At 62.2% G+C, this 15,542-nt stretch overlaps 1 protein-coding gene across 4 annotated transcripts in view; it reads right to left on the bottom strand.

The window, feature by feature from the left end:
• Positions 1–29: 29 nt before the first annotated feature.
• VAC14 (VAC14 component of PIKFYVE complex) overlaps positions 30–15,542 on the bottom strand; it is a 97,811-nt gene continuing 82,298 nt past the window's right edge. For all 4 annotated transcript variants that reach the window (XM_027119316.1, XM_027119318.1, XM_027119315.1 and 1 more), the window contains 5 exons: positions 10,181–10,355; positions 8,670–8,788; positions 7,414–7,493; positions 5,304–5,454; positions 30–635 (listed from right to left, as the gene is read on the bottom strand). In XM_027119316.1, the coding sequence (XP_026975117.1) occupies positions 473–635; positions 5,304–5,454; positions 7,414–7,493; positions 8,670–8,788; positions 10,181–10,355 (688 nt within the window). In that variant the 3' untranslated portion in view covers positions 30–472. The remainder of the gene's footprint in view (positions 636–5,303; positions 5,455–7,413; positions 7,494–8,669; positions 8,789–10,180; positions 10,356–15,542) is intronic.

Raw genomic sequence — 15,542 nt, forward strand, 5'->3', positions numbered from 1 at the left:
AGGCATCAGTGGGAAGGAGCAGGCCAGGCACGGGTTGCGTTTCTTTATTGGGACAGAGGGTACGCCATTCATATGGACCTCTGTGCTGGTCCCTGTGTGCACAGATGTGTATACACATATGTACACACACATCCACAGGAGGCCAGAGCTCTGGTGCACTGGGGAGGTCAAGCTCTTTTACAAGAGGGCATTAGAAAGAACCCGATTCCAGAAAATGGGGGCGTCTGAGGCTGCGGCCTCACCCTGGCAGGAAGCCAGCTCTGTCTGAATGCCAGAGTGCAGCTGACTGCGCTGGAGGGCCTGTGAGAGGAGCTTGGGTGGACAGAGCTTCCAGTCCCCTACCCTGCCCTGCGCTGGTGGCCAGGCCCAGCCCTGCCCCTGAGGCAGGTCCTCGGGCTCTGTGGGGAGGGGGCCTGAAGACCCCAAGTGCTCCATGGGACCACTCCTTGGGCCCTTCCCCAGGCCAGGCCTATCAGAGGACAACCCTCCGGTCCAGGTGATCCCCACGCCCACTCCGCTGGTGCCTCACTTCCAGGTGCTTCTTCTGGACCCTTTCAAAGTGCTGCAGCAGCTCGGCGTAGTCGATGCTCGGGGAGTCTGCTTTCTGTGACTTGGGGGCTGCCTTCACACCGTCTCTGGGGAAAGGGAGCAGAAGGGCTCAGCGTCAGTGTCTCAGCACATGATGGGGCTGCTGGAGCGGGGAAGCATCAGCCACAGCAGGGCCACAGGCTGGGGGAGCTCGACCTCGGGGAGTCCAGGTGTAGGTCCCCAGCAGTCAGCCCCAAAGAGCAGGGAGCCCTATGAGCATCCCCTCCCCCACAGCTGGTGGGACCAGTCAACACTGCTGCTTGGATAGGGCCTTCAGCCTGTGGGCTGGCAACGGTGCCCAGAGCAGGCATCACATCGGGAAGCATTTCCTGTTTATGAGTGGCTCCCTTTGGGGTGAAAGCCAGGGCTAGGAGCCAGCCAGGAAGCCAGCTGGGGCCTGGAACAGGGTCCAGGGAGAAGGGGGAGGAGGCAGCTTGGCCCTTTCTTTAGGGCAGGGCTAGGGCCGGGGACCACAGGGGTGGCTGAAGTCTACTGGCCCTCAACTTGGCAGGACATCTGTTTTTGAATGTTGGGGCCCAGAGGCCTGCAGTCACTCTCTGTCCCTGCGGAAGGAGAGCTGGTCTCCCCACTGGGCAGGTGATGCCTCCGGGAACTCCTCTTGCTAGCACTCTCCGCAGTTGCTCTGTACCGCCTCACAGCTTGTGCACTGCACAACTGCCACGGGCCTGATGCTCCCTATAGCTGGGCAATGCATTCGCCCTGCTGCCCCCTTCAAGCCCAGTGTTGAGCTTGCCCCGGGGGACTAGATCCACTTGGGCCCCTGTCCCATTCCTAATCATCACCCCAGCAGAGAGTCCCAAGAAAAGACTCTGCTTCTCCCTCATTCTGGCCTCACTGGAAGCAGATCTTTGTGGGCTGGGAAGGATCTGCTTCCAGGCCCTGAGGCCTGGTGGCCCTGGTAAGGGATCTCATGAAGGCTGTGGGCTGATCAGCTAAGCAGAGAATCCTTGGGCCCTTTGAGTTCATGAAAAGACCCCAATATGGCAGGAGAGGTCCAGGTAGCAGCTGAGCACAGGAGCTCGACAGACCTGGACCCAACTGTAACACGACCACCCCCTAGACACTTGACCTTGGGCAGGTAACTCAGTATCCTCCTCTGTAAGGGGGTACTGCCACAGGAGCCCCCCCATGGGTGAGGATTCCTCCATACTGGACATGAAGAACTTGGCCTGATGCCCAGCCCCAGCCTAGGTACCCGATGGGTGCCCACTGTGGCTACAACTCTGTCCCATTGAGGTAAGGCCAGGCGGGGCCCAGCAGCTCATTCCATTTGGGTGAATCACAATGGTGCTTCACCCAAATGGAACCCTCGCCAACGAGCCTGGCTCCTGGTAAGGCGCAGCCCACCAATGGTCAGAGCCTGAAAGCCATCTCTGACCAGCCACCAGGACCAGGGGCATTGGGAACTCTTCCCATGGTTGGGATGCCATCTGGAGCCTGGAAGTGGGCCCCTGTACCCCTACTCAGCCTGGTCCCTTCCTGCTAAAGACACACCACCTGACAACACCTTGGACTGTGGCCGTGGCTGCTTCTTTCTTGGGCCTCAGGCCCTGCCTCTGGAGCTGGGACTCAGGCAAATTCAACAAAGATCAAAACGAGCTGGGTGGGGCTCGCTCTAGGGGGCCAGACTGCGGGCAGCATTCTGGTCTCTGGCTGCTTTCAACTCCCCTGGGAATGGGGAAGGGCCATCCCTGTCCTAGTAACCTGTGGCCCGGGTGCTACTGCCCCAAGAGAGCAACTCCCGCTCCTGAGGATGCTGAAGGACACCCTGCAGCTTGGAGCCCTAACGCCAGAGGGTGGCCAGATGCTACCCCAGCCCAGAGATGATCCTGAAATGTGCTGTCTGAGGCTGGGCACCCACGGATCTGTATGCTCCTCTCCGCAACACTCTCTGCATTAGATCCAGAGGAGGGAAACTGAGATTAGGGGTTTCCAGGGAGATGCCAGCATGGATGGCAAATCCAGGGTGATGTGCACAGATGTAGCCACGTGAGGGTAGGCGTCGGGAGGACTGGGCCGCACCTTGCTCTCTGGGCCCTAACGGAGGCAAGAAGTCCTTCCCCCCCATGACTCAGCGTCCCTTTGGGGCAGACCCTTCCTGGCCTCAAGTCTTGGTAGCAGGGAGGGGTATGTCCATGGGTACGGGGACTCCACTGAGCATTGAGGCTGGGCCTCTCCCTGCTAGTCACAGTGGGCACGGCCGCTGCTCAGGCCTTCATGTTCTCTGTGTGTTTATAGCAACCCTCAGGCAGTGAGTGGCTAGGGGACACCCAGCCAGCAGCACAGAGCTGGGGTTCCAGAACCCAAAGCCAGCCCTCTCTCCTGCCACCGCACCCACGCACCTGTCACCAGCCTCTCCTTCAGAGGCTCCCTCTTGCCTCACTGAGGAGACGGTCCCTGGGGAGTGGCCCAGAAGCCCGAGCCGAGGGCCAGGGTTCCCTAGTCCTGCTGGCACCCTGAGTGCACAGAAGGGGGGGATGGGCAAGGAGCAGAGACTCCCCCAGCTGTTCCCGGCACACGGGCCTGTCAGGCAACCTGACGCTGTCTTCCAGCTGCCCGCCTCTCCCGGGGCTGAGACTGTCCTCAGCCCCCTCTCCAGGGCAGGAGCTGTCCCTCTGTGCCCAACCCTGCAACCTGACCCTGCCCCCAGCTGTTCCTGAGGCCCCTTCCTTGCCCAAGGCTCTGCTGCCTTTTTCTATGACAGCTCTTCCTAGGTCCTTGCAAAGAAAGGCTGGGAACCCAAAGCCTTGAAGACTGAGCGGAACCTCAAGGATCCATTCAGTCCAAATGCTCACTTACTGATGAAGAAACCAAGGGCCCAGAGAGGGCATGGGGCTTGCCTGAGGTCACAGAGCAAATCCGCAGCAGAGCTCGGACCAGATCCAGTCCAGGCCTGTGAACCATCCACTGACCCAGAGGCCTCAGCCCTTTGGCTCAAGACTTCCTGACTCTGACCATGGGAGATCTGGGGGAAAGCCTCATTTCCCCCAGCTTTCCTCTGCAGACTTGCTCTGTTCTGGCTTAGGGAGCGCAGGGAGGAGTCCAACTACTCTGAGCCTGCCTTCCTTTTCCATAGGATGTTCCTATATGAGGAGATGCAGCAGGCAGAGCTCTGAGAAGGGACTGGCCCTCAGCAGCACAGGGGCTGTGGCCTGGCCCAGAGGTCACAGGGAAGCAGCCGTTCCTGCCTCCTTCTCAATTTCAGCTGTACCTTCCCTCCTAAGTGGCTGCCAGGGTGACCCTAACACCCTTTGGACACTGCAAAGGCCAGCAGAGGCCAAGGCAGCAAAGCGAGGTGTGGCGTCAGGGCCTTTCCGACTCCCAGGAGATAGAGGTGCTCCGGCCAAGGGAATAAAATGCACACCTAACTCTGCAGCTGCTCCCGCTTCCCTGGGACACTCAGTGCGCTGAGTGCCTTCCCCTGAGGATTACCCGGTGGCACCAGGAGCAGCTGGGACAGGGACCAGCCCTCCACCCCTGAGCGCTGCCGTCTGGGGAAAGGGGCAGGGTGGGCAGGAGCTGGGCCTTGGCCTGGAGGCCACACCTGCTGGGGGCTCCCAGCCCCTCCAGCGGCCTGAGGCCGACAGCCCATTAGGGGCCCCACGCCCAGCCCCTGGAGAGACCAGGTCAGGTGGGAGGGGTGGTGGTGGCCTAGACCCTGGGAGACGGAGGGCACAGGGGCTCGGGTCAGGGGTCCAGAGTGCCGGGCAGGCCCATCTCAAGGCTGCCTGCATCCATTGCAAGGGCAAAGGCCCGAGACCTTTGGCGGGGGGCGAGGCGCCAGGCCTGCCGAGGGGGTCTAACAGCTTGGGAGGGAATTCTAGACACACAGGGCATCTGATGCAAGCTGGGTGCGCTCCATTCAGCGTAAATCTTCTCAGTGGCTCTGCTTGTTTCCATGGCGACCCGACAAGTGAAATTTTCCATCTCTGATGCCAAATGCCTGTGGATGAGGCAAAGCCTCCAAGGGTTACCAAATATAGACATGACCCAACAGGCTCTGGGGACCGGGCCAGCAGTGGGTTCAGGGTGGGAGCCTGGATGCCCCCGAGGGGCTGCAGCCCTCCTCCCCAGAGGCTGCCGTGCTGGGCCTCTCCACGGCAGAGCTCCTGGGACCCGTGCTTCCCGCGGACAGGTCGCAAGCGGGGTAGCCACGGGGGCACCCTTGCCTCCCACTCCAGTCAGGAGGAGATTGGGAGGGTCCTAGCAGTGCCAGGGTCACTCAGTGGCCAAGCGTTGAGCCTCTGCTACAGATGGGAAGGGAGGGCTGTCTGAGGCCCGGGAGGGACCCTATGTAGCTCTCTTGCCCACGTACCACCTGGGACGCAGTGGCTGAGCTGGGGCACGAATTCCTCCCCTCTGGACTTTCTCTCCAGGGGCCTCTGTTTGGGTCACGCCAGCATGCTCTCAGGTTTTTTGATTTCACTCCACCCTGACTGCTGGGAGAAGGTATTCCAACTACCTACCACCGCATAGACGCTCCCAGAATCTCCCAGCCCGGTGCTCTGATATGGAAACCCACGGGCAAGTGGCCGAAGGGTGGACAGTGTCCGCAGTGACAGGAGGTGTGATGCCGAGCTGAGGGCGGGCCCTGGTAGCCCCTTTAAAACTCCCCGCTCGCCAGGCCCTGCCAGCCCGGCCAGCCCTGGCCCTGCTCGCTGACAGAGCCCCGCCCCCACGAGCTGGGCACTTACCCCGTCTGCAGCAGCTCGGGGTTGGGCACGCACTGGAGCCGGTGGGAGAGCAGCTGGAAGGCGCTGCTCTGGGGCAGCAGCATGAGCAGGCCGTACAGGGCCTTGATCAGGTACGGGTTGTTCTTCACATCCAGCAGCTGCAGGCGCAGATCTGTGGGAGGGCAGAGGGCAGGGGTCAGGCACTGCTCTGGGTGGCACCTCAGCCTGGCCAGGAAAGGGCCAGCCTGGTGGCCGGGGCTCCTCCCAGCCAGACATGCCTGCCTCTCCTCCTGCAGCGTCTTAGCCGTCCCCATGATCCCCCTGCCTCTTCTGACCTGCCCACCTGCCTTCCGTCTGATCTTCCCAACAGTCACCTCAGCCTGGCGACCCCCAACCTGCTGCCAGGCCTGGTCCCCTCCCCCAGCACTCACTGCCTCCCTGGCGATGAGGGGGCTTGGGGCCTGTAGCGTAACAGATTCCCGGGTCTGCTCTGCACGTGCCAGCACGAGAGAGCTATAAATAGGGTGAGCTGGAGAGAAAGACTGGATTAGGGCAGCTTTAAGGGAGGGCAGGATGGAAAAACGCTTTGGTGTGCGACCAAACACACATCAAGCCCCTGAGTGTCTGGTGGATGCTTTTGGAAATCCATGTCAGACACCAGCCCTGCCTCCCCCACCAGACGGCGGGGAGACGCACCCGGGTCTTGCCCAGCATCCGTCCCAGATAAACAGGCCCACGTGGCTCTCCTCTGAGCCCTTCCAGGAGCATCACTCGTTTCTACCTTCTCCGAGGCCCAGTCTCAGGCGTCCTTGGTGGAGGACAAACCACAAACCTCTGGAGAGACCATGTCACCCCAGCAGCTGGACGGGGGCCTTGGGGCCAGGGTGAGTCAGGAAGCAGGGGCCTCTCACAGCAGCCCCTCCCCTCACCCCAGGTGGCAGTCCTGCCCAGGCCCAGCGACTCCAGAAGAGGCGGGGACCTGTTTTGAATCTAGTCCTGGGCCTTGGGTAAGCTGGGCTACGGGGCCAAGCCAGCTACCAGGGGGGGTCTAGGCAACCTAGGGTTGGAATGGGTGCTGGGCAGGACCAGGGGACGTCTGCTGTGGTCACCCCACCAAAGCCCTGGGCCTGGAGAGGTGTTCACGGCTTCTGTAGGGTCAGGCTGGACCTGCCCCCAGGCGAGCGTGTGCCAGGCTGCCCTGGGAGGCCTTTGGGGAAGTGAAATGTCAGGCCAGGGGGCCATTTGGGACAGGCTTCGATGCACTGCCCTGGGAACAGGGTCTCCCTCCTGCTCTTGGGTCCCCTGGGCATCTGTTACTGTGATGGCTGGCTGTTTGGAGAAGCTGTCTTCTGTTTGGATGGGAGGGGGCCCCTCGGCCCCTGGGTTTGCCTTTGGGCTCCAGGGTGAAGGCCGACGGGCTTGGCCTGGGCAGATCGGGGCGCCACCACAGCAGGAGGCCTGGGTGACCAGCCCGGCAGGAGGGTGGCCACCGGCAGGGATGCCTCCCGGCTTCGCTACCAGGCCGTAAGCACACGAGCATCATTCAGAGGCTTGCCTGCCTTGGGGAGCGGGCACTGTATGTGTCGAGGCGCCAGGAGCTGCACTCACCCCAGCCAGCTGCCACTTTGCACATTCAGCCCGGGTGTTACAATCAGGCAGCTCCTGGCAAACGCCAGCTCTGCTTTGCAGAGGGACGAGGGCGTGGATCCTGGGCACAAGGGAGCAACCTGCGGGTGGGCCCAGGGTGCCCCCAGCTTCCAAGAGCCACAGCAGAGGGCAGTGTGCTCGGAGGGGTGGCCGGGGACAGCTCTGGGACGGCTGCTCCACCTGCCCCCCGACGGCACTGCTCCAGTTCCCCCCACAGAGGTGACACTATTCTTCAGGTGGGTTTTGCCCTCAGCGCTGGCCTGTGTCGAGCCCTGCCTTAAGGCGCACGGGCAGGACCCACGCTCTGATGCGCATGTCCCAGCCCTGTGTACCTCCTCAGCCCTGTCATCCCCATCCTTAGGTTCTTGACATTCTAGAAGCATCCCTGGGGTGACTGTTCTCGCTCCCTCCCCAGTGGTAGCCAAGAGCTGCTCTCCCTCCCACCTCCCTCCAGGCCTGCGGAGGCCAGAGGCAGGGCGCTCACATGTGAAGATGGGGCACTCGATCAGCTGCACCAGCTTGTCTACCTCCGTGAGGAAATCCACAGTGACCTCCAGGTCCCCGCTGGGTGGGTGGTCAAGGGAAGTGGAACCACTGGCCAGGGCAGCCTGCCTCTCTGGGGGTGGGGGCAGCCGGGGAGCTGGGCCCTAGGGGCTCGACCCAGCGGCACAGAGCACACCTCCCACTGGGCCCTGGCTTGCAGGCACAGAGCATGTTTCCACCTGAGCAGGATCAGGACACAAAGGACAGCAGCCTATTGTCCCCCTGCCTCTCTGTCCCTCACAGCTGTCCCCCTGCGCGGCACTCCGGCTCTGCTCCGCCGCTCTCTCCTCTGTGCCCTGCAGGCCCTGAAAGGCTCTCATCACCGCCCTGCAGCCTATGGGGGAGGGCTGGGCAGGAAAGGCCCCTGTTCCTGCCTGAGTGGATGCCTGTCAGCAGGGCCAAGGTCAGGGCTGCTGCAAGCCTGGGGCCTGCAGTCCTCGGGTCACACCAGTGGCGGAGAGGAGCAAATCATAGTCTGAAGGCGAGCGGGCACCCTGAGGGAGCCAGGCGAGGCCACAGCGGGCTCTCAGTGGAGGCACCTCAGGGCCCCTCTCTCCTTACCCCCCAACTCCTGGCCCATCAGCGAAGGAGACCAATTTTGCATCCTAAATGTCCGTCCAATCCGGGTCACACACCAGACGTTCACAGAGGAAGCTGGTTTGCTTCACGGTGTTTCAAACAAAAAGCCGACCATGGATGCCTTTCTCTGAGGCAGGCCCTGAGCGGCGCTCCGTCTCCCTGAGGCCTCCCCTCCAGCCTGCTTCTCCCTGTCCTGTCCTCTGCTGGGCCCTGGCTCTGTGGGCCCCAAAGGTCCTGAGCTCCTCACCTACCGGCCTGCTGCAGCCCGGCAGCCCCCCTGCTCCCAGGCCTTCTCTCCCCACCCTGCCCCAGCACTGCGCAGAGGGCACCCTGCCTCTTTCTCGGGACACCCTTACCTAGGTAAGCACCCATCCCTGATCCCCAGCTCACAAAGCTTCTCCAGGGCTAGCTCCCCTCTACGAGGCCCTAGATGACCCTGTTTACTGGAATCCACCCCTCACGGGTCCACATGGCCCAAGGCCTGGAGGCGGAGCGTAGGGTCAGGGCAGAAGGATGGCAATCGGGCCACCACATGGGTGGGAAGGGAGCACCCGCTCCCCCCCCCCCCCCCCGCAAGACCCAAGAGGCTGGGCTGGAAGAACAGTGAGTGAAGGATACAACTTCTGGATGAGGTCGTAGGCGTGCCGGTAGTTCTGGGTGAGGAAGCAGAGGGACACCGTGGTGACTGGGTTGTGGCACCAGGAGCGGTACAGGCAGCAGAACAGGTTCTGGCTCTCCTGAGGGGGGAGAGGTGTAAGCAGTTAATCGAGCCCCCGCTCCTTCCCCGCGGGTGCACGGCCCAGACTCAGGGCCCCTCTCAGAGCGCCAGGGAGCCCAGCTGGGAACGGGCTGTCACAAAGGAAACGCTGACAGCTCCTCCTCAGACCCTGTCATTACTCTCCGTCCCACAGAGCCACGTGGTGATGGCTGTGAGGGCCTGCTGCTTGGGAGTGAGCCTGTCCTTTGTGCTGGTATTTCTGCCCTCAGCAAACAACAGTTATCGTCCTCTCCACAGCCCGTGGTCCCCGAGCCTGTGGGGCTGGGAGGGGGTGTGACCGGAGGGGGGCGGGGAGGAAGCGTCCTCAGGGCCCAGGCTCTCCCCGGCAGTGCCCTCCTGCAGTCCTCAAATGCCATCTCTTCCCTCCTCTGCAGCCCACCTTACACTCGGGAACCAGCCCAGGAGCTGAGCCCACACTCGAGAGCCCCTGCCCTGAGGAACATTCTTTAGGCCTCTGCGAATGTCTGGAAGGAACCACAGGAAGAAGGCAGGGGTGTGGCCTGGGTCATTCCCAGTGGCTCGGCCCCAGATGCCCTCAGGCACAGGCTTGGATGTCTTGGAGACTCCCTGAGAGAGGGCCAGGCAGGGTCTGAGATGGGAAGGTGCTGACCACAGCCCAGATGAAACGTGCTGGAGCTGCCGGCATGTCCGGGATGGCGGCTACCCCTGGGGGCCCTCTGCAGCTCAGCCCCCCTCCTCTGGGCCGAGCGAGGCCTTTGACCCGTGTCCCCCAGAGCAGTTCGGTAGAATGGTGAGCGCCTCCCTGCTCTCTCTGACCAGCCCTGGTGGGTCCTCACCGAAAGCCTGGGCCAGGCAGCACTGTGACACACCCTGGCTTACACAGGGCATCCTGTAAGACAGATGTGTCCCTCTGTGGGAGAGCGGGGTCCTGGGCAAGGAGGAGGGTGGGGAGAGCAACGACCCCGGATCCCCAGTGGGGTTGCAATCCAGAGGCCTGACCCTGACTGGGTGACACGGCCCAGCAGGTCTGACCCTGCGGGTCTGCAAGGCGGGCTCGGAACCCAACCTACCCTGTGTGCGAGGGGGCAGTGCTGGTGGGGTGCGGGGTGTCAGGGAGGGCACGTGGACCTGGAGCGGGGTCTGGAGTCTTCTGTGGGCAGAGACCCCCAGAGCGGGTGGCTCCAAGGAAACCCGCTGTGACTCCCTCCCATGGCTGGCGCCTACACGCAGCCAACCCAGGGGGACCCCTATTTGACGGCGGACCAGGGAGACCTCAGGTCACATTCTCGTCTCCTCCCCGCCAACCTCCGGGTAACGAGGGCTGGGCTGGCATGGCCGCGCCCGTGGGCACATAGATAGCACCAGGCTGGAGCCCGTGGGCGGGCAGTACCGGGGTCTTCAGGTCCTTCAGCTGGTTTCGCAGCTGGAAGAGCTCAGTGGAGGTCAGCAGGATGGTGTTGAGGGTGTGGACCATGGTCGAGGCGAACTTGAGGTCCTCCTCCCGGAGCAGGATGTCCGCCATCGAGTGGAAGATGTTCTCCGCGTTCAGCAGGAGGCAGAGCTGCCTGGAAAACGGGCCGAGTGGAGGCTCTGGAGGCCTCTGGGCCGCAGCTCCGAGCCCCCTCCTGAGGAAACCTGCTCTTTCCTGGGCCTGGTGTGGGACCCCGGCTCTGGGGCCTGCGGAGGGCCAAGGGGGCTGCTCACAGTGGACCTGGCTCCACGCCTCTCGGCAACTCCAGAGCCCCACGGGCTCCATCTATCCCCCGGCCCACCCCAGGCCAGGAACTGGGATCCCGAGAGAAGCAGCGGGGCCTCTGGCGGCCAGTGTGGCCCCAGGAGCCCTGAGGTACCTTTCTGATCTCCCACATAGCATAGCAACGCCTCCCCATGTGCCAAGGCGCTCTGTGTCCCTTCCCGGCTTTACTTTTCTGGCTAGAGATTATCTTCACGTGACAAATCCGCACTCTGCTCATCCACGGATGGTGTCCCCCCGCCCTCCCCCGTGAGAGCCCGGGGTCAGGAGCTTGTGTGGGCTCTTCATGGTGCCACCCACGCCTGGAGTGGTGCCTGCACGTAGCAGGGGCTCGGTAGGTGCTCGTGGGGCGAACAAGCCCTAAGGCAACCCTGAGTTCTACCTTCGCTGTTCGATAATGAAACTCTGGTGGGGAGGCCAGGTGACCTGGCCAAGGTCACGGGATGACTTTGGGCCACTTCTTCCCACTATCTCTCCTCTAATAAGAGTCTTGGGGGGGATAAAGCTTGGGCTTTGTGAAAAGGAGACTCCATTTTATAAAAGGGAAAACAGGGAACCCAGAGAATGGAGAAGGAAAGCAGTTTTCCCAGGGTCCCTGGGACAAGGTGACGTCCACAGTGACAGGCAGGTATCAAGGACGCGCCTCAGGGAAGCCTGCTGACCTCCCTAGGTGGCCGATTGCCCACAGAGGCCTGGCCTTGAGGGGATGAGCAGGCCTTCCTGCTGGGAGTTTAAGGATCCCAAGGCTCTTGAAACTAAGAAGAGCAAACCAAGGAGCTGGCAAGTGGCTGGGAAGGAGGGTGGGGTGTGGCCCCCGAGCCCTGCCTGTTGGGGACCGGTGTCAGCAAGGCACCCCGTCCCCATCTCCTCCTGGTCTCTGCTCCAGGGAAGCATCCACAGACCAGGCCTCAGGCTTGTGGGGACGACGGGTCTGAGGCCTCAAGGTCTCAGGTGCTGGACAAAATGAGCCCCATTTGGAGCCCACGAGCCTGAAGTATGTCCACCCCAGGTCACTGAGCTCACACTAAACTCGGCGTTATCACGGTCTGGCTTCCCGTTTCCTTCCAAACGCCAGCCACGCCTTGGGGCCAGACTGGAGAAGCTTCTTCCCCACACCCGGCTCCAAAAAATCCCGGAGCATTTGGTAACAGAGAGGCCAAACCACGAGACGCAAACAGCAGGCAGGCCGTCTGCAGCCTAGGCCCGGCTGGAACCGGCAGGCTTGGGCAAGAAACCACCAGAGAAATGGAAACAAAGCTGCTGGGGGGACGGGGCCGGCGGGTGGTGTGGGGAAAGCCCTGCCACAGTTGCGGGAGGGCAGGCGGAGCCCCCCTGCTCACCTGGTGTGGGTGGAGGAGGGGCCCGGGCCCTGGAGCCCGGTGCCCCTGCCCAGCTGTGTGGCCCAGTGTGTCTGTGTGACAATTTCTCCACCTCCGAATGGGGGTGACATCTACCTGCACCATGGGGGCTACTCAGAGGGCGGTCATCAAGACTAGTGGCAGCTCCTGTGGGTGCACAGTATGTGGCAAATGGGACCCCTGGTTGGGTACCTTGTTGGTACCATGGGTGGGGGACAAGGGCCAGCTCCCAGGAGGACGCCTGGCCCTTCAACGGAGCCTAGGCAGCACTTCCTGTCCCCTCGTGGTCCTCCCACCCCGAGACGACCCCATCTCCAGGGCTGTGGGATAGAAATGTTTCAGGAGGGCAGGCCGGGGAGGAAGGGGAGCGTTCTGACAAATGGTCACAAATGCCCGTCGCCTGCAGCTGCTGCCGTCTCCATGACGGGGCCAACAGCTGAGGCTGCTGCCAGGCCGCGCTCTCCAGGGACCACAGGCCTGAGGGGACCTGCAGCAGCTGAAGGGCGGGGGTGGTGCTCTCACGTGAGGACGGCTGAGGAGGGTGCGGAGGGATAGGCAAGGGGGTGGCGATGAGCAGAGGCGGGCGCCAAGGCCTCCTGGTGTCCCTAAGAACCCGGAAACACTGGGGAGCTACAGAAGGTCAGGGATGCAGAGTATTCCGGAAATACTCTTGCCACCACGGCGCTCTCCTCCTCTGCTCTCTCCCTGGTCTGCACCTCTTGGTGGTCATGTCCGGTCCCACGGAAATCTTCAAAGCCATCTCTAGATCAGCGGCTCCCACACGTGCCTCTTGAGCCCCCACTGAGCTCCGGATGGACACCGCCTGCCTGGTGGATGCCCCGCATGGCTGCCCAACAGGCACTTCAGACTCGGCGGGGCCAAAGCACACCTCTTGGTTTCCCCTTAGACTCTGGTCCCCCAGCCTTCAGGGGGGCATCGGTGCCCTGCGGCCTCAGGAAGTGGCATCACTGCCCACCCAGCTGCTCCAGCCCAAACCAAGGAGTCCTCCTTGATCCTCTGGGCCCCTCTGTCCAGTGTACCAACAAGCCCAGGGGCTCTGCCTGCAGGGCACACCTGGCTCCTGGCCCGTCTCAGCTACCCTGCCCTGGGCCAAGGGTCAGCCCTCTCTTGCCTGGTCAATTCCAAGCCAGCTTCTAATTGGGTCTCCCTGTGTCTCCTCTCACCCCACCATTCACCCTCCATGCACCAACTGGGGCGCTTCTTAAAAAGTCCTAATCAGAGCATGGCCCTCCTCAGTGGCTTCCTGCTGGATCTAAATAAACCCAGCTCCTGACCACAGCCTCCAGGCCCTCACACTTTCTGGTCAGCTCCTCACAACCTCAGCTCTTATGAGTCCTCCTTTACCCACGACGTGCAGGCCTCTCCTGTGTTTCTTCTGTTCCTGACCTCTGCCCTGGCCTGGGCAGCTCCTCCCGGGGACCAGCGCACAACTGGCTCCCTCCAGCCATGGAGATCTCAGCTCCAACACCAGCCTCAGGGGAAGCCTCTGTCCCATGCGCACCCCTCTGCCACCAGCCCTTTCTAAGGGAAGTCCTGTTTCTTTCTAAGCGTTTCTCATCACCTGAGTCATCTGGTTGATGGACTCGTTTACTGGGTCCCCTGCTGTCTCTCCCACCATGACATGAGCTGCAAAGGGCAGGGCCTTGCCTGTGACCCTCATGTCCCTCATACCAAGAATCACTTTTGCACATTACCGCATGGAGGAGCTGCGCTGATCTCCACCCAAGGTTTCATGAACAGCCCCGGAGACGTTCCTCTGCCCCATTCCAGCACATCCCTTAGCTGCTCCTGGGCATGCCCCGGCATGCTGTGCCAGCCTGGTATGCAGAGAGCAGGTGCCCTGACAGTACATTTTCAGCCTATCACCCAGGACCTGGCTGCCCAGTCCAGGGAGACCTCAGGAGACGCCCAAGCCGCCAGGACAGCCTGAAGGGTCAGCCACAACACGTCACACCAAGGGGTCTCCCCCTGAGCACCGCTAATTAAACCACCACGGGAGGGGAGGGAAAAGGAGGGGAGGGCCGGGAGGAGCCGGGAAGAGGGACCATGGAGGAGCAGCAGCGGCGGCACAAGCGGCATCTAGCCTTCATGCCCCGCCCGCTGGGCTCTGGATGTCCGCAGCTACACCTGCTTCAGGGGGGTTGTCTCTCCCGCCCCAGGAGGCCACTGGACAGAGCCTGGAAGCCTGCGGCACCGGCTCATAGGGCTCCATCGAAGGGGGCTCCAGCCCTGCAGACCGGCAGGGGCAGGAAGTGGAGGGGAGTGGCGGTGGGGGTCACCTGTCACCTCACCCGGTCTTTGCTGTCTCATCCCAAGGTCACTGTAGACTGCAGAAAAGGAAGATGCCTCCAGACTGCTGGGTCATGAGGCTTCCAGGAGGCAGGAATAATAAAGTATTAGCTCCCGGGGAGCCCTAAGCACACGCCAGGCACCGTGCAGAGGGTGTTACATGAGTCCACTTGGGGCAGTTCGGGGGTGATGGAAAGGTCAGAGGCTGCACGTGCTCACCGGGCTCAGGGCACCATCTGGGCATTTTAGGGGAAGGCGAGTCTGGGTCGGTGGGCTGGGCTGTACCTTGCGAGCTCTGGACACCTGAGCAGGATTCTTCCTCCTGCATCAGGAAGGTGGGGGAGGAAGGAAAGGGGCCCACTTTTCACTCAGCCCTGAGTTTGTGACACGACCCACACAGGCGGCCTCAGTCTCCCTGCGCCCGGCCCTGGGCTCCTCCCGCGGCATCCTGAGTCCTCATACAAGCCTATACCCTCAGGCAGAGAGGCCTAGTCACACAGCTGCCCAGGGGACGAGGAAGGGTGGATGCAGACCCAGAGGCCAAGTTCCTTTCCCCACTTTGCCTCCTAGGTGCCTGTCGTGAGCGGGCACGGGGGCTGTCCCCGCCCGGGGGGGCCTGGCAGATGGCTGCCTTGCAGGGCTGCTGCGTCATCACTTCTCTGTTGAGCCCCCGCCCGGCTTGAGCTGCCTGTTGGGCTCTCAAGCAGAGCATCAATAATGAAACACAGCTTGCAAGCATTAAACATTTGCCCATATTTTTTAATACCCATATTAAAGTGCTATTCATCATGAGACAATGGCTTGGAAGATACTTGGGGACAAGGCAGAGGTGGGGTGGGCGTGAACTTGGATGGGGTCTGGGGGGGCACAACCTGGAGGCCCACCTTAGGGCCGGGTCCACGTGCGTGGGCCTCAAGGTGGCCTGTGGTGTGTGGCCGTGAGGCCCTGTGGATGGGGCTCTGGCTCACTCTCCTCCAGCCACCCGGTGCTGCCTGGACAGCTGTTCCCATGCTCTGGGTCTGGGTTCATATTGGGGAGGGAACAGCTCTCTTTGGTCCCTCTGTCACATACCAGGAGCTCTCAGAGGAGCAATCTGCCTTCGGTCAGCTCTGAAGCCCCCGGGATGCAAGAGGGGCACTGCCACTTTCCCTAATGCACAGAGAGGCCTTCTTTGGGGCAGCCTCAAAAGGCCAAGACACTTGCTGGGGCCGAGGAAGGCACTCTGGGGCAGTGCCTGCCTGAAGGTGGCCACACCACACTTGCTGGGCTGGTGTGAGCTTCATGTCACTGTCCCTTTAACCACAAACACTGGCCAAGCATCCACCAGACCC

Source organism: Aethalodelphis obliquidens, unplaced genomic scaffold (genome assembly GCF_003676395.1).
Source record: "Aethalodelphis obliquidens isolate GAN/ISIS:26980383/991018 unplaced genomic scaffold, ASM367639v1 scaffold20, whole genome shotgun sequence".
NCBI classification, from domain to species: domain Eukaryota; kingdom Metazoa; phylum Chordata; class Mammalia; order Artiodactyla; family Delphinidae; genus Aethalodelphis; species Aethalodelphis obliquidens.